The sequence below is a fragment of the Nilaparvata lugens genome, chromosome 7, assembly GCF_014356525.2.
Source record: "Nilaparvata lugens isolate BPH chromosome 7, ASM1435652v1, whole genome shotgun sequence".
Taxonomy (NCBI): domain Eukaryota; kingdom Metazoa; phylum Arthropoda; class Insecta; order Hemiptera; family Delphacidae; genus Nilaparvata; species Nilaparvata lugens.
The window spans coordinates 3,775,435-3,798,111 of NC_052510.1; the positions used below are offsets into that span (position 1 = coordinate 3,775,435).

Genomic DNA, 22,677 nt, shown 5'->3' on the forward strand with positions numbered 1-22,677 from the left:
ATGCACTAGCTAGGGCCTATCATCCTCAGCAGAATCAAACAATGGATTAATTTAGTTACATCCTAGTGAAACAACACTAAAAAATAAGCAATGTTTGTTGGTATGAGACATGTGATAAGATAAATGTAAATTGTTTATGTTTAGTGAATTAATGTTTTGTAATGCATAAGGTTAAGGGTATGATTACATTGGAAGCAAGTATGTGCAAGTGCATGTGGGGTCATGCATGACCAAGCGCGCAGATAAAAAACAAAATCTAGAAAGATCCACAGAAACATGTTGTGACTTGTCTGTAGCTGCTCACACTGCACATCTCCAGCAAGTCTTGAAGAGGAGACTGAGGGCTTTCCTTCAGGAGAACCCCTTTTATTCTATGAGGGAGTTCTATGATTGTGATCCTCAGACTGTAAGTAAATACTTCTTGCATTAGTCTTGCTGCTTCTTCTGCTTGCTGCTTTTTTGTGTTTGATGTGTATTTTTGTTCTTGACCTGTCTTATGACAGTTTTTTATGTTCTTGACTTGTTCACTTGTGGCCATACTTATGACCACGCCATGAACAGAAACACATTATTATTATTATTATTAAAGTGCACTCGTTCAGTGTGGACTTTGCACGCGTGCACTTGGTGGCGTTCAGTTTATGTGTTTCTATAGCTTTTTCCAGATGTTGTTTATCAATGAATAGTCTCACATGCACTATAGTGAGGTCCACGTTATAATGGCAGTGTTTGATTAGCAATGGTATTGTTATCCTTGTCTATCATTCAACAAAGCGGATGGCGCTATCTCTTTCTCGCTTTGCTCTTTTGCCAGATCTTCTTTTAACAATGTAGAATTTATCAACAAAATATTTTATCTCTATTATAAAAATTCATTATGAAATTTATTGAAAAATATAATTTCTTGCTTGATAAAATATAATTGATTATTTTAAACGAGAATGAAACGTTATATTCACATCAATAAACCAGTATCAGCTACCGTCTATAGAAGGCATTGACAAGACAGAGGATCGGCAACGTTGTTCTCCTATCTTTCTCCACTGCCATTATAACGTGGACCTCACTATAGGTGCTCACACTGCACGTCACCAGCAAGTGTACGCGATCAGTGTCGACTTAGCACGCTTGCACTTGCTGATGTCATTCAGTTTGAGTGTTTCTATGGCTTTTCCAGTTTTTGTGTCTCATTGGATAGTCTCACATGCCTGCATCTAATGTTATCATAATCTTTATTTTTATCAAGTTACCTGTAGTCCAATGAACCTGATAAATATCTCCTTCGGCATCCCTCATTCTATTAACAACCGACTCCGGGGAGTCCAAAGCAACCAGCTTCCAAATATCAGTGGACGTTTTAGAGCTTACAATTTTGAATTCACTGTAACCTTTCAAACTGTCGGCTCCTGTTGTAAGTTTGGTAGAAATGAAGTTGGAAGGCAAACAGTTGGCGAATGGACATTCATCTGATGCCTTTAGTGACAAATTTTTCTTGTAGTCAGCTAACTGGGTTCTGAACAAGGGGTCTGATCCATTGACCCAGGTATAGACCACATCGATGGGTAGGTATTGGGTCAGGTTGCTGTGAAGTTTTTGGTTGCCAATGTTGTGCATAAATTGGTTGAACCACTGTTCGTCTGTTATCGACCATGATCGTTTCAGCCATACCTGAGATTAAGAAAAGAGAAACAAATCCATAATAAAAAATGTTTATTCAACATTAATCAACATAGTTCATGTCGAAAAGATTATAAATGTTAGAAAATCAAGAAAACCAGCAACGATAGCAACTTAATTTAGTATTATGACTTACAATGTTTGAATCATCCAACAACAACAAACTGAAAGTTAGAATACTTTCAAGAAAAGGCTCAGAACTGTTATCCCAATATCGCTATTAAAATGTTCAACATGCTACTGCCATCTGTGCGTCATTTGAGTGGCAATGGGTTTAAGATGAGACTCAAGTCCTGGCTGCGTGCCAGACCATACTAAGTTACTCCTTGAGTAAATTTTTTCAGAAGTCTATAGTTGATATTTAGTGGCCATCACCGAGTTTAACCTTTCTATGCCATTATGTTTTTAATTTTTAGCGTGACAGTGTTGTCAAAAATTTATGTGTAAACTGAGTATTAAGTATAATCATAGAGAAACAATAGCGTAAGTAGATATCCCATGGTATAGGACATTTATGTCGCAACTATTACTGTTATCTCAAGTCGATTTACTGTAGATTTTTACTGTTTTGGCCGGGTGAAAGATTACCAGCGTCACACAGCTTTTTGGGAAAGAAATACGTGAACTATCGGCTTGAGATAACAGTAAAAATTACGACATAAACGCCCTATACCATGGGATATCTACTTAAGCTATTGTTTCTCTATGGTATATTGACGTGATGAACTACCCAGCGCATCTGGCTGGCTAATGGTCCTACAAATTGAAGATTGAAGATACTTAGGTAATCAACTATGAAATTTTGACTTGAAATAGCATAAAATTGTTCAACAAAACAATAAGAGTAAGAATATTTATGCAATAGACTGAGTAGACTCATCACTTACTTCGCCAATGTGAACCAGAGATAGTAGCGTTGTCAGCACTAGAAATACAAAACAAATTACGTAATACTTTCGAGAAATGATACTGTAAATTTGTTTCTGAACTGTTTTCCAAAAATTCATGGTGGATTTCGTAAATAATAGAGCATCATCCTAATATGATGTGATGCGAGTTGATTGAAGGTTTGCGAATAATATTCAAATAATTTGCAAACTGGACACAATATTCAAAGTTCATTTTGATAGTAGATAATACTTTACACAATGGATGAGAGAAAAAATGATAAATTGGTAGCATTAACAGTTTCCTACTGTATTATTTCTGTATTTTGTAAAGTTGAAAGTTAAAGCTTTTTCTCTAGAATGGCACAACATTTTCTGGACTTTCATCATTCAAATTTCATGAGTAACTCTAGAGGCGACAATTCTGTCATTCAAAACAAAACATTATATAACAAATATTGTTTTGGCACAAAATGATATTTGCTGAGAATTCTCAAGTATTTACTGCCAAAAGATTTGTATGTTCAAGATCCAGTAGATTGATGCTCAAGTCCCATAATTCTTTGGCTGTTTTTGGATCTTCACATTTTGAAGCAGCATGCTTTCGTTTGCAGTCACTGTAAAAAAAAAGTGAGATAGGAACTATAAAGTGAGCAACAAAAATATATAATTTTTAATATTATGCTTATATAGCAAATAATTCGTTATAATAGTTTCAGAACAGTTATAATATAGAGTAATCTTATAGTTATAGTCCCGGTTGCATAAAAGCCGGTTAAGTTTTAACCCTGATTAATTTCACGAGAACCAATCAGAGAAGGTCTTTTTGATAAGACGGATTCTCAGATTGGTTCTCGAGGAATTAATCACGGTTAAAATTTAACCGGCTTTTGTGTGACTGGGCCATAAATCTTAAAATTAGTTGAGCTTCCATCTGCTTGAGAATATCTGTCAGGAGAAATAAATATCTGTCTCAGGAGATGTAATATATATTCCAATAAATATGTCAGGAGAGAGGACACTCACTTCTACTTGATTCATGTTTACAATTTTTTACTTTCCTTGTCCTATTACCATAGGTAAGGAAAGTATTGCTTTCCGAAAAAGATTAAGGTACCCCAATTTCTAAATTTCTATACGTTTCAAGGTCCCCTGAGTCCAAAAAAGTGGTTTTTGGGTATTGGTCTGTATGTATGTATATGTGTGTGTGTGTGTGTGTGTGTGTGTGTGTGTATATGTGCGTCTGTGTACACGATATCTCATCTCCCAATTAACAGAATGACTTGAAATTTGGAACGTAAGGTCCTTACAATATAAGGATCCGACACGAACAATTTTGATAAAATGCGATTCAAGATGGCGGCTAAAATGGCGAAAATGTTGTCAAAAACAGGGTTTTTCGCGATTTTCTCAAAAACGGCTCCAACAATTTTGATTAAAGTTATACCTGAAATAGTCATCAATAAGCTCTATCAACTGCCATAAGTCCGATATCTGTAAAAATTTCAGGAGCTCCGCCCCATCTATGCAAAGTTTGATTTTAGATTCTCAATTATCAGGCTTCAGATACAATTTAAACAAAAAATGCCTAGTGGAAAAGATTGAGCATGAGAATCTCTACAATTAATGTCCAGTAACATTTTCACCTAAAATTAAAAATAAGCTCGAAATTCGAGAAAATGTGATTATCCAATTGCAAACTGTTGGCAACTGTTGATTCTATTGAATGATTCATTATAAAGAGATAGCAGACCTCGTGTGTCTCCAGCGTTATTGCCCTGTCACCAGCTGGCTCAAATCTTTGAATAGTAGACTTGAGATGCGCGGGAACACTAGCGTCACGTGATCAATTTTCATAACGTCAAGGAAAGTTGTGTGAGTGCGCCACACCAGATTTTTATATTATATTACATAGTTCTTTTTCAAGATTGACATTGTTATTCCAATAACAGTATTATTATTTCAGTGAAACATTAATAATTGATATATAAATATGTTGATAATAATTATTTAATATTTCACTATTTCGTCAATCTCGCATGTTATAAAAATGAAACTTTGTGAGAGCCAGAGGGTGAAATACGATAGTTTCATCAGATACTAGCCGGTAACCCATGCTCCGCAAGGGACTAATTAAAAACTAAACAAACTGAAAACCTGACCTACTGAAAGCTTGAAGAACTGATAATAGGCCTATAGCCATCCTCGGTAAATTAAGAATCAATAAGCAAAATTTCAAGTTAATCAGTCCAGTAGTTCAGACGTGATGATGCGTCATTCGTTAATTTCCTATCCTGTACGTGTATAAGCCGATTCTTTCCTTAATTAAATTATAGATGATAGAATTAGATGTCTTTCCAACGTAGACTTTTTATTAGCTTGCACTCAAGCTAAAATCAGCTTGTACTTTTTCCAGCATGGAATTATCCTCTAGGGAATACACCATCTACTTGTTACATATGATTCCAATATGTCATGCATTTCATAAGCATTTTTTTGATTTGAGAGTGATGATTCATTAATTATCAAACCAGTTTCAAAACCTACGTTAAATTACCCTTCAAGAGAAACATAATACACTTGATAGATGTTTCAATTATTTGAAAAACTTTAGAAGTTTTGTCTCTTACCAATAATAAAACCCAGACTCTGCAGCCACTCCATCGTCCAAAGCACAGTATAAAATTGTCTCGGCTGCTTCTTTTGGCGTTTTCACCACAGGTTTGGCTACAATTTTTATAACGGTTCTGATGAAAAAATTGTAGGAAGCCAGGAATTTTTCCGACATCGGGGTGTCCACTATACCTGGGTGAGTGCTGTATACAGTTACACCAGTTCCTGAAATCATTACACATTTTTTAAAAATAAATTTATTTTCATTCAATTAGAGAAGACGGCATTCATTGTTAATTAAATCTTTTAATACAATAATTATCTATATTATAATAAAGGAAACAATTGGCTTAAACATGTACGGGAAGGGAAAATCAAGAATAAAATTTACGAATGACGCATCATCATGTCTGAACTACTGAACTGATTAACTTGGAATTTTGCATATAGATTCTCAATTTACCGAGGATGGTTATGGGCTAATTCGAAATTCTTCAAGATTTCAGTGGGTCAAGTTTTCAGTTTGTCAAGTTTTAATTAGACTCTCGCGGAGCACGAGTTACCTACTAGTTTTCTACAGATGGAAATTACTGAGGAATTTCATTTATTCAAATGCTAATGAATTAATTATTATTATGAATATTATTATTATAATATTTATTTTATTTATCATCACAATTCAATGTGAGTTTTTCTCATAAAAATCGGCATATGGCAAGACTTTGATGTTATTCTGTTGCTATATTCAGGAATGCCCTAACCATTGATACAGTATTGAGCACCACTGCCTTCTGCATCAAGTAGCTAATTGAGATTCCCAGCCGACTCAGATTTGCAGTCACCTTTGTTTCCATCAATCCAACTGCTGATATTATGACTGGGACAATTTCAACTTTCTCTTGGTGCCAGATATCCTTTATTTCAGCTGATAAGGGAAGATACTTGATAATCTTCTCATTGTAGTATGATACCAAGTTGTGGCAGCATGGAATGCCCACATCTATCATTACTGTTTCTCTTATCAGCTTATTCATCACAATGACATCTGGTCTATTGTGTTTGAATTGTCCTATCAGTCAGCATTGATCTATCCCAGTATATTTTGTAGGCGTTGTTCTCATTTACTGGACTGGTAATGAGGGACCTTCTCTTCAATCAGCTCAAACCTTAAAAAGCAAGGTCCTGGTGCAGTATGCCAGCAACATTATTGTGACTCTCGAGGTACTCCGTGGCTGCCATTGCCTGACATGCAGATACAATCAATATGTTGTATTGTCTCCGATGCCAAGCCACAACGTCTGCAAAGGTACCTTCTCATGGGTACCTTCATTATATATTTCTTGTAGTTTTTGGTGGCTACCACTTGGTCTTGTACAGCGACCATGAAACCTTGTTTCAAAAAACAGTTCCCCATGCTTCAATCATGCATTTGACAACCCTCCATCGACACCAGGGTTTTCTAGTGAGAATGCATGCCTCCCATGCAATTGCTTGCTCCTCCACTGCTCCAGGACCTCACATTCATGCTGTTTACTCGTTCTTACACCTCCAAAATTCTGTGCTGATCAGTTAAGTGGGGTATACCTCTTATCTGCTTCTTTGACAGTTACATGAAGATGATCTTGCTTGGTTGTGAAAAAGGCTTTCATACTGTTCACCTGTTTCTCACACAACCACTTGTTGGTAGAGAGTTACTGGGTCGTAACTAACAGTAACTAACTGGTAGAGAGTTACATTCTTGGTAGAGAGTAACTGGGAAGGATTTTTTTAATATTCTTTCCAAAGAATGGACATTGATATGTCCAAAGCTCCGCCAATTTATGTAGATGCATTACAATATTATCTTGTATAGTTATTTCAAATTGATTTTTTTATATCATTGTACAGTTTAATAATTAATTTCTTAGTTTATGCTATGTAAATTCATCTAAAACTTTGCTGTATTGACAGCTATCGTATGAGTGTATAAGCCATTATATATTGTAAGCTACATAAATAAAGTACTCAATCAATCAATCAATCAAACACCTCAGATCCATCAGACCCCGTCCTCCCTTATGCCTGGGGAGTATTAATCTTTCAATTGAAGCCTTGGGGTGGTGTGCTCTGAACTTTGTTAGAAGAACTATTGTTGCTCTCATCAATTCTTCAATTTCAGTTTGAGTCCAAGCAAGCACTCCAAATGTGTAAGTCAGGAGAGGCACTGCATAATTATGTGTTTATATGGCTTTGATCATATTTTTCCCATTCAGATGAGATTTCAACAGGGTCTTGATCCTCTGCAGATATGCATCTCTCATTTTATTATTATTATTATTAAATGAAAATCCCAATTAAATGATGTCAATCACCTCGAAGACTCCTGCAAGGACTCGAATTTTCACCCCGTTGTCAATATTTTCAATAGCAGAAGTCTTCAAGGTGATTGACAGAATTTTATTGGGATTTTCGTTTACTAATATCTATTAGTTTTCTATAATGTTCCATTGAACATTGAAGTAGCCCCATAATAATAAATACTTTATTAGAATCACTACGAATTCCAATCAATAATCACGAGAGGAAAACAAATTCTTGCAAAAGTCATAACGAAAATTAGTAAATCGATCCCAACCAGAGATTTCAATAGAACAGCTGACAGAATATCAGCACCATTTTGAGCGAGTTCTCCAGCCCGGGGGTCTCACTAGTATATTACCGTAAAGCATCCATTGAGAGTCATTCATTGTTTTACAATTTTTAGAGTTATGTTACTATAAAGTTTATGAACTTTATTATAAATTTATGAACTAATCAATGTCTTACCTTCCAATTTTCTAGACAGCTCTTTTGTGAACGAAGCGACAGCAAATTTACTATTTGTGTAACCAGCTAGAGCCGAACTGTTCACTTTCTTAATGTAATCCGCATTTATTGGTTTGCCTGGAAATTTAATGTAAACATCTATTGATCAACACAACAAAATAATAGAAGTATTGTTGAATGGGAGAATTTGAAGAATTGAAACACTTATCGTAAATAATCCAATCAATTGAAGCCAGCCCAATCAAGATCTACAAACGATTTTATTACATATATTGTAGGTACTAAATAAAAATAGAAATCTATGTACGATATTTTTAAAATATTTACTCACAACCTGTTTCGGCTATATGATACCATTATCAAGATAAACTTATCAAGTTATCAAGATAGTGAATAATTCTTGATAGCTATCAAGATAGTAGGAACGATGCTCCTAATGTACCTGTACATGTTTATGAATAAAGATTTTTTCAATTCAATTCAAGATAATAACTTGGTAATCATGTAGCTAGCCGAAAAATGTTATGAATTAATAATTTTAAAAGTGGTACTTCTTCTAGAAGGGGATTTCGTTTTTTATTAATATTCAAGAGTAGCCCTGAAAAGAAAAAAGACAATTGTAGGTACTGTTTTGAATATTGGTTTTTACTTTAGCTATTTATTCGAGTAGTAACAAATCAACTGCAATAATATGAAAAAATGCAAGTGAAAGTACTGTTTCTTGGATAGATAATCCTCGATTAATTTGAATAAATACCGGTTCCTATTTACTAACTTATCTTTGTCTGCATAACTGTTTCTGGTTAAAAATAAATTCATATTTTTATAAACTTTTCAAATTTATTAAGGATGATAATTGAAAAGATTAATGGAATATTTGTTTACCCTAATGTAGTGTACATCAGTTATAGTGATGTCCACGTTATAATGGCAGTATTTGATTAGCAATGGTATTGCTATCCTTGTCTATCATTCAACAAAGCGGATCGCGCTATCTCTTTCTCGCTCAGTTATAGTGATGTCCACGTTATAATGGCAGTATTTGATTAGCAATGGTATTGCTATCCTTGTCTATCATTCAACAAAGCGGATCGCGCTATCTCTTTCTCGCTTTGCTCTGTTGCCAGATCGTCTTTCAACGATGTAGAATTAATAATTAACAAACGATTTCATCCAATTATGAAAAGTCATGATGAAATTCTTGAAAAATATAATTTCTTGCTTAATATAATATAATTGATTGTTTTAAACGAGAATGAACAGTTAATATTACATCAATAAACCTGTATCACCTACCGTCTATAGAAGGCATTGACAAGATCGGCAACGTTTTTCTCCTATCTTTGTCCACTGCCATTATAACGTGAACCTCGCTATAGGATAATAATTGGAATGATTATAGTTAAATTAAAAGAACTTCCTACTTGGAGGGATATGTGGAGCAGATATATGAAGGGTGATGGAAAATCAGTTCAGCCAATCAGAGTTATGGATAGAGTGATCATAGAGACAAGCGCGTTTGCCAAGTTGTCAAAACAAACTCAGTCGATTCAGTGCTTTAAGGGAGGAAACTAGATAGGCGTAGTCATGAGGTGTTTAACATTCACTAAATACTATAGAATGCCTTCCGTTCTATAGTGAGGTCCACGTTATAATGGCAGTGGAGAAAGATAGCAGAACAACGTTGCCGATTCTCTGCCTTCCATAGACCGTAGCTGATACAGGTATATTGATGTAATATTAACGGTTCATTCTTATTCAAAATAATCAATTTATTAAGCGAGAAGTTATATTTTTCGATAATTTCATAATGAATTTTCATATACTTAAGATGAAATATTTTGTTAATCCTATTATATTAAGCGAGCAATTTCTGTATTTATATATCTGGTTATTCATGTTTAACGGATCTCGAAAACGGCTCTAACGATTTTCACGAAATTCGGAACACAGTAGGTTTATGATATAAAGATTGGATTGCACTAGGTCTCAACCTTGGGAAAACTCGCTGAACGACATTAAAAGGATAATTTATTCTTGGCTGAAACAGCTGTGAATTGTAAAAATGTGAGTGAGCGAGTGAGTATGTGAAAAATCAAAATATCGCATCCCCGAAATTCATAAGATTACATACAGCCAGCTGTGAAATATGAACACGATCATTTTAGAGAATTGAGTTCTGTTTATCAATAAATAAAAATAACGAGCGAAGCTCGGTGCCCCGATATTTAATTATTAAGTCAACATTGTTAAAAGACGATCTGGCAGCAGAGGAAATTGAGAAAGAGATAGCGCTATCCGCTTTGTTGAATGATAAACAAGGACAGTAATATCATTGCTAATCAAACACTGCCATTATAACGTGGACCTCACTATAGCACGGCAACATCGCCGCCGCTGTATCCCTATACTTTTCTCTGCTCCGCAAATCCCTCCAAGTCGGAAGATCTTCTAATTCCACTATAATATAATATATATTGTTGTAAATGTGCTTCTGTTATTAACACTTTATTCATTTATATAGGCTAGGGTCACACGAGCGCACAAAGTGCGTCCGTTGCAACTTACTTTTTGACGTCCGTTGTAGAAATACATAGAAGTGAATTGGTGACAACACTCGATGTACGTGCGTACCAAGTAACGGAAGTCGTAACGGACGGTGATTTTTGAACTGCGCAGAAATGCTACAACGCACATCGAGACATGCAATAGTTATTTGTGCAACTAGTGCGCAAAGTGACAGTTTGCTGCACCGAAAGAAACGTTTACGCCCGAGCCGTAGGCGAGGGCGGAATGGTTTCTTGAGTGCAGCAGAGGAACTTTGCGCACGTATTTCACATTAAGTTTTTCCTACAGTTACCATTGAATATGAAAAGTGGGTAATTATGGGTAAAATTGCCTGAAATGCATCAAATGTTTTTCTGTGTAATTTTATTATTGATAAAAACCTTAATTTATTGTCAAATTGAATAAAAATGTTGTCCTTGGTTATAATATCTATTTAATGCTGTGCTCGTTGTGCTTCGTTGCACCTCTGCTCACTATAGCAGCCCAGTCACTGTTACCAACTTCATTTTGATTTTGCTGCACTGTTGCTCCATTTATAACCTACTAAGTATTTTGTGTTGCCATGTTGCAAATCTGGAGTGCAGAAAAATTTTTCCCGCACTAGAGCGGAAAAGTGATTCTTTGCGTTCTGTAATCAGTGCAGCAATGGCCACTTTTCAACGTAACTGTAGGAAAAAGTTATTGCTTCGTCTGTTTCAATTGCGTAAAGCCAACTGACGTTGACGTACCACACTCAACGCTCGTGTGGTGTCATTGGCGACGGCCGCAAAAAGTAAGTTGCAACGGACGCACTATGTGCGCTCGTGTGACCCTAGCCTAAAAGTTTACAATATTGAACAAGATAAAAATAAAATACATCATCTTTGAACATCTCTCATAAAAACTCTAACCTGTTATCTTTTTATAAACAGTTCGTTGCCAAAACAGTCACCTTGATAACCGTGCTCACGTGATAAGTATCCATGTTGGGCTAGCCTACATCAATATTTACCTAGATAGTGAACATCAGATGCAGTATTGAGTATTCTGGCTGGAGCGGATTTCAAAAGTAGAGGAAGCAGCAGCATCGTGAATAGAAAGTGTCCGAGATAGTTGACCGCGAAATGAATTTGGAAGCCATCTTGTGACAATGTTTGATCGCTAATGAATACACCTGGGAATCGACAAAAATATCATAGAGATTGTCACAATAATATATTGTAGTGATGACATAGATGTATGATTGAATAGTGCAGACATGTTTATCATATTTTAACATTAAATCCTCTATAATTTTCTTAAAATATATGAATTCAGGGCTACTTATATTTATTTATAAAATAGAGTTATATAGTACCCTTTTTTGAAATTTATAGATTAAAAATACAAATTAATTATAACAACTAGTTTCAATGTTCACACAATCTTCTATAATATAATTTTTTCCAATTTCTTCTCTTTGCCCTTATTAATTGATTACTCGTGGTTTTTTGTAATCAACTCAAAACAACACAGCTTTTAATAAAACATAGAAAATTGATTGTTTTAGTTCTGTTATCGGAAAGTGAAGAAACAACACCACTTCTTTAGTGGAGAATTTATTTAGTTCTGTTATCGGAAAGTGAAGGAACAACGACACTTCTTTAGTGGAGAATTTATTCAGTTCTTTTATCGGAAAGTGAAGGAACAATGACACTTCTTTAGTGGAGAATTTATTCAGTTCTTTTATCGGAAAGTGGAAGAACAACGACACTTCTTTAGTGGAGAATTTATTTAGTTCTGTTATCGGAAAGTGAAGGAACAATGACACTTCTTCAGTGGAGAATTTATTCAGTTCTTTTATCGGAAAGTGGAAGAACAACGACACTTCTTTAGTGGAGAATTTATTTAGTTCTGTTATCGGAAAGTGGAGGAACAACGACACTTCATTAGTGGAGAATTAATTGTTTCAAATACGTGTAGCCTTGATTACCTCTCTACTTTCACTTAAAAGATTCAATTGAGTTTGATCGTTCAGGCGATTCTATTTGAGATGATTGGAACTTATTATCTGATACTTATTATAAGAAGATAGATAAGTGATATATTTTACCACTCTTATGATAATTAGATAACTTTATTATCCTATTAAATTGGAGCTTTTTTTCATCAGCTTTAATTTTCGGTTTCTTAAAATACTATTACACAGAGTGAGTCATATGTATGGGAACCCTTCAATGTGTTGGAGTCGGTTGTAGATATAATACTGCAACTTTCAGTATAAGTTATTAGTCAAATACTCTACCTTTTGACTTAAAACTGATTTTAACCCCTCATGAGGGGATGTCTTAGGGGTAGTAACTCGGATATTTTAAATGTAAAGACCCATTGTGTGGTACATCATTTTAAAAACCTTTTCAAAACAAGAAAGATAACGTGACATCAATATAATTTTTGTATGATATTTGTATCCAATATGGCGACTGATCGAAGTTTCAATTAAAAACTAAAGCTTCAATCAGTCACCATTTAGGACACAAATATCATAGAACATTTTCACTAATGTAATGTCATATTTCTTGTTTTAAAAAGGCATTTATTTAAAATGATGTACCACACAATGGGTGTTTACATTTAAAATATTTGAGTTACAACCCCTCATTTGAAATAGGCATTCGTTTCCTTTGTTCCAATCACTGGGTATTTTCCCACTTCGGCATTTATTTGCGTTTGAAGTATTAAGAATTCCCTTTTTGCGTAGTGGTAATGATGGGTTTTTTGGACCCTGCTTTTCTGAAAGACGAAGAGAGGATTCTATTTCACGACTACCTAGAATAAACTTTAGTTTTTTTTTGCGAAATCATTCGTTTATCTAGGTCCAAAACTATATAAAATTATACCTAATGATGGCAGGAGGAAAACCTCCCTTCCAAATTTCACGAAAATTATGAAACCTAGATTGTTTCAACAACATGGTTCAGACAGTTTACTTCAATTGTTATCTTAATAACATGTCAGATTGTAGATTTAACCTCATTGAAATCTCTTCATGAATATATTAGTGCATTAAAAGTTTCCTGAATTGTATTTTGAACTGTTTTTATGCTTCTGAATTTATGAGTTTTGTTTTATTCGACATTCAATTTTCAACTCTAAATTTTGACTCTAAGTTTCGCTCTCTGTAAACAGTTTTATCTTATAAATTTCTTATCACTGTACCGCAATGTCCGCAGATAATAATTGTAATCTATTTAATTAAGCAACCCTTACCTCTATAAATATTATTTAATGTATACATAAAATAACTGTAAACTGGCAACGTCTATGAAAAATTTCTGCTAGTATAATTTTGAAACGATGGTTGTATTCATTTTCATTGTTTCATTTTTCAAAAAACTAAAACTTCAATCAGCCGCCATTTTGGATACAGATATCATAGTAGAACATTTATATTGATGCCATCTTTCTTGTATTCAAAATTATACATTTAAAATATTAGAGTTAAAACCCCTAAGTCACCTTCTTATGAGGGGTTGAAATTCAGTTGTATTCGACCAATAACTTATCCTGAAAGTTACAGTATTATATCTGCAACAGTCTCTAATTTCTTGAAGGGTTCCCATACATATGACTCACTCTGTATAATACTTTTATTTTTTGTGATAAATTACCAGCATTATTAATGAGGAAATGAATGGCCTCCTCTTCTTGAAGCAATAGCTGGGCGCATTGACGCACTGACTCCAAAGACGAAAGGTCCATCACTTTTATGACCAGCTCCCCTCTCTCCCCTTCTCCCACTCCTCCTCTCACACCCTCCCCTCCAACCTCCTCTTCAATGCAGGCAACAGCTGATTCGGCTTCAACACGCGACAGACATGGCAGTATAACTCGAGCGCCTACAAAATTGGAAAACAAATTTGAATTGCAAAAAAAAAAATGAAAATTTAATTAAAAACAAATTGAAGAGAACGCCTACTTGTTCAAATTTGCCACCCTGTCCTATTCAGTTCTTCATCTAGCACTTGATTACAAATATTGTTCTGTGAAAAATTGGGAGATTCGGTGTCTAAAGGAATAAGAAAGAAGATATAAAAATTAGAGCACAAATCAGAAAGCGTGAACCTGTACATCATCAAAACTTCACTCACTCTGTCAAGATTTTCCATTTCCACCCTATATATAGTGAGGTGCACCTTATAATGGCAGTGTTTGATTAGCAATGGTATTGTTATCCTTGTCTATCATTCAACAAAGCAAATAGCGATATCTCTTTCTCGCTTTGCTCTGTTGCCAGATCGTTTTTTAACAATGTAGAATTAATAATTAATCAACAAAATATTTTAACTTGATTATAAAAATTCATTATGAAATTATTGAAAAATATAATTCCTTGCTTAATAAATTAGAATTGATTATTAAAAACGAGAATGAACAGTTAATATTACATTAATAAACCTGTATCAGCTACCGTCTACAGAAGGCATATCGACAAGACAGAGGGTCGGCAACGTTTTTCTCCTATCTTTCTCTACTGCCATTATAACGTGGACCTCACTATAGTATGACTTTACAAGTTCAAGAAAGTTATCTAGTACAAGCAGTTTTATAGAAAATTGAAGATAAAGTCAATGAAACTAAAAAGAAGTTGGTATCTGGAGTGGTGATCAAAATATTTATTAAATGTAATTTTCATAGTAAAATGAAATGGAAGAGGGTTCACAAAATCTCAATCCCTAACATTATTTACTTGCATAGAGCCGAGAAAAACAACTTATTGAGAATAATATTCAATTTAAGATTTTTTAAGTATTAAGTGATTAGCAATATTAGAGAAAGATTATTGGAACTAAGTAGAAAATTCCATTTTAGATATGAATTCTGAGTTTGTGATGAAATGTATATCAATACAGGTGGATGAACATGTTATTGAAATAGAATTAACATTTTTATGAGATTTGGATAAAGTAAAAAATATGTTACCTCTCCTATATAAGTCCAAGGCAACATACTTTCCAATTCCTGAGCTTGCCCCTGTAATAACAGCCGTTTTACCATCTAGACGTTTGTCTGTTTGCCAGCCCATGTCTGAAAAATGGAATTTCATGAAAGAAATGTTTCCTATCAAAAACAAATTCTATGAGTTTAATAATTAAAATCTCTCATAAAACATATTTGATGCATTTCATGAGAAGATCATTTTGTTAATCCAAATTCAGTCCAGTTTAATTTAGACAGTTTTATCATGGATAAACAATTTCGTAAGTAGATATCCCATGGTATAGGGCATTTATGTCGCAACTTTTACTGTTATCCCAAGCCGATAGTTCACGTAGTTTTTTCCCATGCAGCTGTGTGACGCTGGTAGTCTCTCAAATTGTGCCGTACATACACTCTCACCCCAACAAAACAGTAAAAACTGACAATAATCGACAGTAATCGGCTTGAGATGACAGCAAACGTTGCGACATAAATTCCCTATACCATGTGATATCTACTTACGACGATATTGTTTCTCTATGGCTTTATTCAATCAAGAAGCCTAATTTTATCACAGCTCCCAAATTAAGATTTTGGGATCATACCGGTACCTATTGAATGTTCTTAAATTGATTGTATCCATATTTACTAAAAACGTACTTCTTCGAGTTAGGTACTTGATTTGTTAGTTGAAAAATAATACCATAGTATATAACGGTAGCCTACACTTTTTCAAAAAACTTTTTAAAATAAAATACAAGAACAACTAGTTTTGGACGTTAATCAATCGCTTCAAGTTTTCAAATCTAATTTGATTCCTATTTTGCCTTGGAGAAATTAGAAAATACTTTATTAATAGTAAGCTACAAGTTGAGCTTGGTTTCCCTATCTTAGATTATGGTATCTATTATTATAGATCATTGAAATAATTGTATTATTGATGAATAAATAATTGTATTATTGATAAATAAATAATTGATTGTATTGAGATCATTGTAATTAATTGTATTATTGATAAATAAATAATTGATTGTATTGATAGACACACCAGGCAGAAACCCCATCTTACCTCCTCCATACAATACAATAATTTTGAATACCATTGAATCAATTTTATTCAAAACAAACAGGAATAATATGTACCTTTTCATTATTATTAAATTATGGTAAAGGTTTAGAATAAATTGATATTCAACTCAAATATAAAACATCTAAATACATAAGATTTTGGAAGATTCCGTGGGAGAAACAGTTTTGACTGAACGTGTTTGCTGTTTGTAATTGAATTGGATAATTTAGATTGTTACCTATACTGGGGTCCACGTTATAATGGCAGTGTTTGATTAGCAATAATGGTACTGCTATCCTAGTCTATCATTCAACAAAGCGGATAGCACTATCTTTTTCTCGGTTTGCTTTGTTGCCAGATCGTCTTTTAACAATGTAGAATTAATAATTAATTAACAAAATATTTCATCTTGATTATGAAAATGCATTATGAAATAATTATTGAAAAATATAATTTCTTGTTTAATATAATATAATTGATTATTTTGAACGAGAATGAACAGTTAATATTACATCAATAAACCTGTATCAGCTACCGTCTATAGAAGACATTGACAAGACTGAGGATCAGCAACGTTGTCTCCTATCTTTCTATCTTTGCCATTATAACGTGAACCTCACTGTATAGGAATAATGTGTACTTTCATGTCCAATCTCTAGTGTAACTAGAGAGCTATAGATTGGCCACGACACTGTACACTTGGGTCTACGAAATTGATACAATTAACGACATTTTTCAGAAAATTTGATGAAAATATTATTCTCACCAGTTGCGTAGAGAAGTGATGTCAAACTCCGGTTGAATCGAACAGTGTAACCGTACATTTAGGACAAGTAACTAAATCTCTCTGAATTGAATCATTAGAGCTATGTTCTCTCCTCTCTCTCCTCAGCTTTCTTCTCTCTTTCTACCTTTCCACCACGATTCGTCTAAAAGAAAACAAGAAAAAATTGGAAAAAGGAAACTGGTTGAAATTGATATTGTGTAGCCTCTATTACAGTAACTATATAACCTGGTTATATAGGCTAGTTACTGTAGAGGCCTAGATTCTATAAGCCTAAAGAAGGTTCTATTTTATATTGATATTCATTTCAAACTAACAGCTTTGGTTGAATAGGAAACAACTTTTAAGTTATCTATAAGAAATACTAATAGCTTGTGATTCTTATTATAGTTTGATGGGTAGAAATGAATTTAGATGTAAAACTAATACTTGATATCTAGACGAAGTTGATGCTATTGATATCATTGGAAAATACATATTTTGATTTCACGTTGATGAGACAATGTTTCTTCAAGTATCTATATATATAAAAGCGAAATGGCACTCACTCACTGACTGACTGACTCACTCACTCACTCACTCACTCACTCACTCACTCACTCGCATAACTAAAAATCTACTGGACCAAAAACGTTCAAATTTGGTAGGTATGTTCAGTTGGCCCTTTAGAGGCGCACTAAGAAATCTTTTGGCAATATTTTAACTCTAAGGGTTGTTTTTAAGGGTTTAAAGTTCGTATTTTAGCATGTATATTCTTCTTCTCCCAATCTCTTAATTAGAATTGAAATTTCCATATCATATGTTACTATAGAACTATAATCTAGATAGAGTACCTCTTCGAAACAGTTGTTAACTGGCAATTAAATTAATAATTTTGTCAGGTTGTCATTAAGTTGAGTTGATTTTGTTAGGTTGGCACCAAGTTGAAGATTTAAATGCATTTATCGCGGAAAAATTGATTAAACACTGTTACTTCAATCCTGGGAATATTATATTACTAGCCGTCAGGCTCGCTTCGCTCGCCATATCCGTTTAGCCAGACGTTTAGTCTGGACCCCCGACTGGATTGTCCTAATATAATATGATAAAAATGGAAAATGCAGGCGAGCGAAGCGAGCCTGCTGATCTCATTCTTGGACGATCCTGTCGGGGGTCCTGGCTAGACGGATATGGCGAGCGAAGCGAGCCTGACGGCTAGTTAGTAATATTTTTGTTATTGATTACGGTATATATTATACAGAGTGTCCCACGAATAGTGTAACAGCCGAAGACCGCGTAGGTAGTTCAACATGAAATGTGCAACAAAAATGTTCATTAAATTTTCTTACATCGACCTTAGTTTTCGAGATATATAGATTTTTCGATACTTTTAAAAACGTCAATAACCGGGAAACTATCAATCGAAATCCAATTCTAAACATTTTCTTATATCAAACTTAGTTTTCGAGATACTGTATATAGATTTTTCGATATTTTTTAAACCGTCAATAACTAGAAAACTATCAATCAAAATTAAATTCTAAGGATATGGTTAGAAAGAGGAAGAGATTTCCAATAAGATTCATATAATTTGTTCCTTTGTTTGACGTTTTTGAACTTTTCATGAGCGTTCAAACTGTTTGAAATTTACCTTTGAACTCGATAAATAAACATTATCACCTTTGAGCGCTCATAAAAAGTTCAAAAACTTCAAACAAAGGAAGAAATTGAATGAATCTTATTGGAAATTTCTTGCTCTTTCTAACTATATCCTTAGAATTAGATTTTGACTGATAGTTTCCCAGTTATTGACGTTTAAAAAAAATCGAAAAATCTTGTAGTTGTTCACTTCACAAGATTTTCAGTCCTGTCGTGATTTGTTCAATACATTTGTTAGATGTATGCACTACTTTCATTTGTTTTTAGTTGTATCTTTGTTCGGTTCGTCATTTTTGAATCTGGCGCGCTTCCAGTGCCAACTTAATGTGTTTCCCCTTATTTTTTTCCCGGTCGTAAGTTCGTCACGCATTTATTGCTTTTGTGTCTTGTATTATTATCGTCTGACTCTTTAATCATTTTATGGTCATTGCGATTGTATTTTTTTAATCTCTTTCAAGACTTTCTGTGAAGTTTTGAGTCTATTGCGTTGTGTTTTTCTTGTCATTTCCTGTTAGTTCCACATCGTTCCGCATCCGCCCTTTTTGGTTGTAGGATCTTCACTCGTCGACAACATGGCCGTTCGTTAGCGTCTTTCTCCATAAGTCACAGTCACCAAAATTTCTGAGTTTCCCGTATTTTTCACATTTTACCAATGTCTGGTTTTAAATCTTGTTACGTTTATCATATTCGACGTTTTGAGTCATAAATCCTTAATTTCTCTTCGTTATTTATTGAAATAGCTCAATATTTCAATTTGTGCACCGCGTCCTCGTGGACAACTTTTACTCAAAGTGTGTTTTCTCCGCATTGGCCGTTTCCTTCGGCAAAACTCAGGCTTCCTCCTAAGCACGGCAGCTTAGGATAACTTCTACGAGGAATTCGTTCCCAGTTCAAGCTGTTCTGGATCGTCTTCTATTCTCTTGTCAGTCTTGGTCTTACCACGCTGTCACCTCTCGGGGGGCCTTCAACCTTAGAAGGTTCCGTTGATAGTACTCTGCTGCTTCAACATCTCTACTGTGCACTCACAGTATTCGTCGTAGAAGGTCGTCTGGAGTTCAACTTCATCGGGTGTTCAATCCATTTGAACACATACTTGGTGGACATCCATGTTCACAAGTCTACAAGTCGAGGCTGGTCGCACTTTGTCCTCTCCTGGGCATTCCTACTTCTTCAATTCAACATGTCTCAAGCTGAGTAATTTTATATTTTATCCTCAATTTCATTTTGTATTTTTTTTAAGCTACTTTGTCATAATCTCCCGTTTATTGTGTGTTATTATTGGATTCACAATTAATCGTTCAATATATTTGAAACATCACATTTTGAAGCTTCACTTTTGCTTCATATTTTGAACAGCAATTTTCATTGCAAATTCAATTTTTACATAACCTTACCTTGAAGCCACAGCGCTTCAGTGAACTTTTCAGTTTTTCCTAATTATGTTTATTGTATTATAAGCATTCTAAGTATTGCTTTACTAGTTCTGGTAATAGCTATTACAAATTCTCGGACTTGTCATTAAATCGCCTTTCGGCGTATATTTCATAATAACCTATATTTTGTAACCCAATTTACATAAGCATTCTAAGTATTGCTTTACTAGTTTTGATACAAGCCATTACAAATTTGGACTTGTCTTTGCATCGCTCTTCAGCGTATATTTCTTTTGTGTAATCTGTTTTGTTTACATTTCCATTTACATAACCTATTTTGTTTTACAACGTTTTATTTGCTAGCCTATGTGTAACCTTGCTACAGATCTTTTCCTATTGCAGTTATTACAATAATTAGCCCTTGCTATTATTATTATCTTTATTCAAGTCACATTTTTTACTAGTTTTGAATCTACTGACTTAGTAATTTGATTAAGTTGCTACCGCAATATAGCGTTCAAATAATTGTGCTATTGTTCTGATGTGTGTAATAATTATGTATTGATGAGCTTTCTACCAATTTTAGACAGCACTAAATAATTTCATTTTTACCAACATTTTTGTCAACTTATGTTTTCTACGATTGAGACGTTTCAAGTCTTTATCTCGATTTATTCAAGACTCAAATCGATCTAATCATTCAAGCATTTTGTTAGCATCTTGCGCATACCCTGTTTTACATATCATCCTATATTGTATTATTCTTTTTGTTGTACTAATTAACCTTTGTATTTACAGCTAATGTTCTCTGTAGATATTTTGTATACCTATTGAATTATCAGTATACCTATTGAATTATCAAATTGTTTTGTCTTTACGAATTTGGTCTAGTACCTAAATTAAATTTTTCATAAAGCAATTCACCCCTTTGAAAATTATATTTTCTTAATAATTCATGGTCAATTTGAATAGTAGGCATTAAAATAACTTTGCATTTTATCTAATTTCATACAATTATTTTAAAGTCAATTTTGTATTTAAGATACATCAAATTCTCTTTTTTCTGTTTTTGTGCTTATGTGCCCATCTGAAATCTAGTTACAGCAACTGCTGTTTTTGTTCATATAAATTTTTTACTATTTTCTGTTGTTTATTAAATTGAATATTGTTAACCAATCTTTTCATTTGGTGTCTTACCCTTTTTTCTTAGCTACTATCAGAGTTACCATTTTGCCTCCAAGCTGCAATCAGTCTTGCAAGCACAGTGGTTACTCATCTCGGATATGTGGAATTTCGTCCATGCAAGTAATAAGACTTATTTATTTCTTACTCATCATTTTTATTCATTCGGCTCATTGCCACACAAATAAGATACAGTCCACTAATTTCTCTTGGACAAATTCTTCAACATTTATTTATTTACATTGTGTACAAATACTTAACTTGAGGAAAGGCTGAGGAAATACTGTACTGTTAAAACGAATACTGTTTTATAAGCAAATATCATAGAGATTTTGAATGTTATTAATGATAAAGTAGTATTATTTTATACATTTAATTGAATTATTATAGTGAGATCCACGTTATAATGACAGTGGATTAAGATGGGAGAACAGCGTTGCCGATTTTCTCCCTTGATTAATTATCTTTCTACATTGTCAAAAACAGATTTGGCATCGTTGTGGAGCAAGAAAAGAATAGTACTACCTGCTTTGTCGAATAATAGACAAGGATAGTAACACCAAAGTTGATCAAATACTGTCATTATAAGGTGGACCTCACTATATGAAGGTGATAATATAGTAGTATATTTTATACATCTTTATCTTTATTGAATTATAGCTGATTCATAACATATATGGTGAAACGGCCGTCTTACTGACCAGTGAGTAATTTTCTTTTCTCAAGTTTCAAAAATAGTTTATTATAACATAGCTAAATAATCTAAATTCAAGTGAAAAAATTAGATAATTATATAGACTTACCTGTATAAACGCCCAGTCAATGAATGAATGATTTCAAATTTCATCAGAACCAAATCAAGTGACTTCCTTAAGTTTACATCATTGTTCAGAGGTTCTCACGAGATGCAGGATAGAAGTTGTATTTCCATGTGAAAAATATTCATTTTCTATAGGAAACTATTTTACCTTGACATTAGTTTGAGAATGAAAGAGATGAGCCGGGAAGTAAGATGCTGCGGGAATTCTAGGGTAGTATAGTTGAACAGCTTCCCTAATTTTCCTATAGTGAGCAGTTCCACGTTAAAATGTCAGAGTTTGATAAGCAATCGTATTGCTATCCTTGTCCATTATTCAACAAATA

At 33.8% G+C, this 22,677-nt stretch overlaps 2 protein-coding genes across 3 annotated transcripts in view; both read right to left on the reverse strand.

The window, feature by feature from the left end:
• Positions 1 to 2,862, reverse strand: part of LOC111058841 (N-acetylglucosamine-1-phosphotransferase subunits alpha/beta) — a 44,001-nt gene extending 41,139 nt beyond the window's left edge. Inside the window, 2 exon segments of the mRNA XM_039433451.1 lie at positions 1,251 to 1,668; positions 2,565 to 2,862. Of these exon segments, the coding sequence (XP_039289385.1) occupies positions 1,251 to 1,668; positions 2,565 to 2,684 (538 nt within the window). The 5' untranslated portion in view covers positions 2,685 to 2,862.
• On the reverse strand, positions 2,859 to 22,677 carry LOC111058880 (retinol dehydrogenase 12). 2 transcript variants are annotated; one of them, XM_039433450.1, is made up of 8 exons: positions 22,338 to 22,677; positions 17,324 to 17,486; positions 15,492 to 15,596; positions 14,180 to 14,407; positions 11,542 to 11,703; positions 7,983 to 8,099; positions 5,195 to 5,402; positions 2,859 to 3,181 (listed from the first exon to the last, which is right to left on the reverse strand). In XM_039433450.1, the coding sequence occupies exons 2-8, from the start codon at positions 17,379 to 17,381 to the stop codon at positions 3,058 to 3,060; spliced, it is 1,002 nt and encodes a 333-aa protein (XP_039289384.1). In that variant the 5' UTR covers positions 17,382 to 17,486; positions 22,338 to 22,677; the 3' UTR covers positions 2,859 to 3,057. The 2 variants fall into 2 exon arrangements, with proteins under 2 accessions (XP_039289384.1, XP_039289383.1); XM_039433449.1 differs by lacking the exon at positions 22,338 to 22,677 and having other exon boundaries at positions 17,324 to 17,888.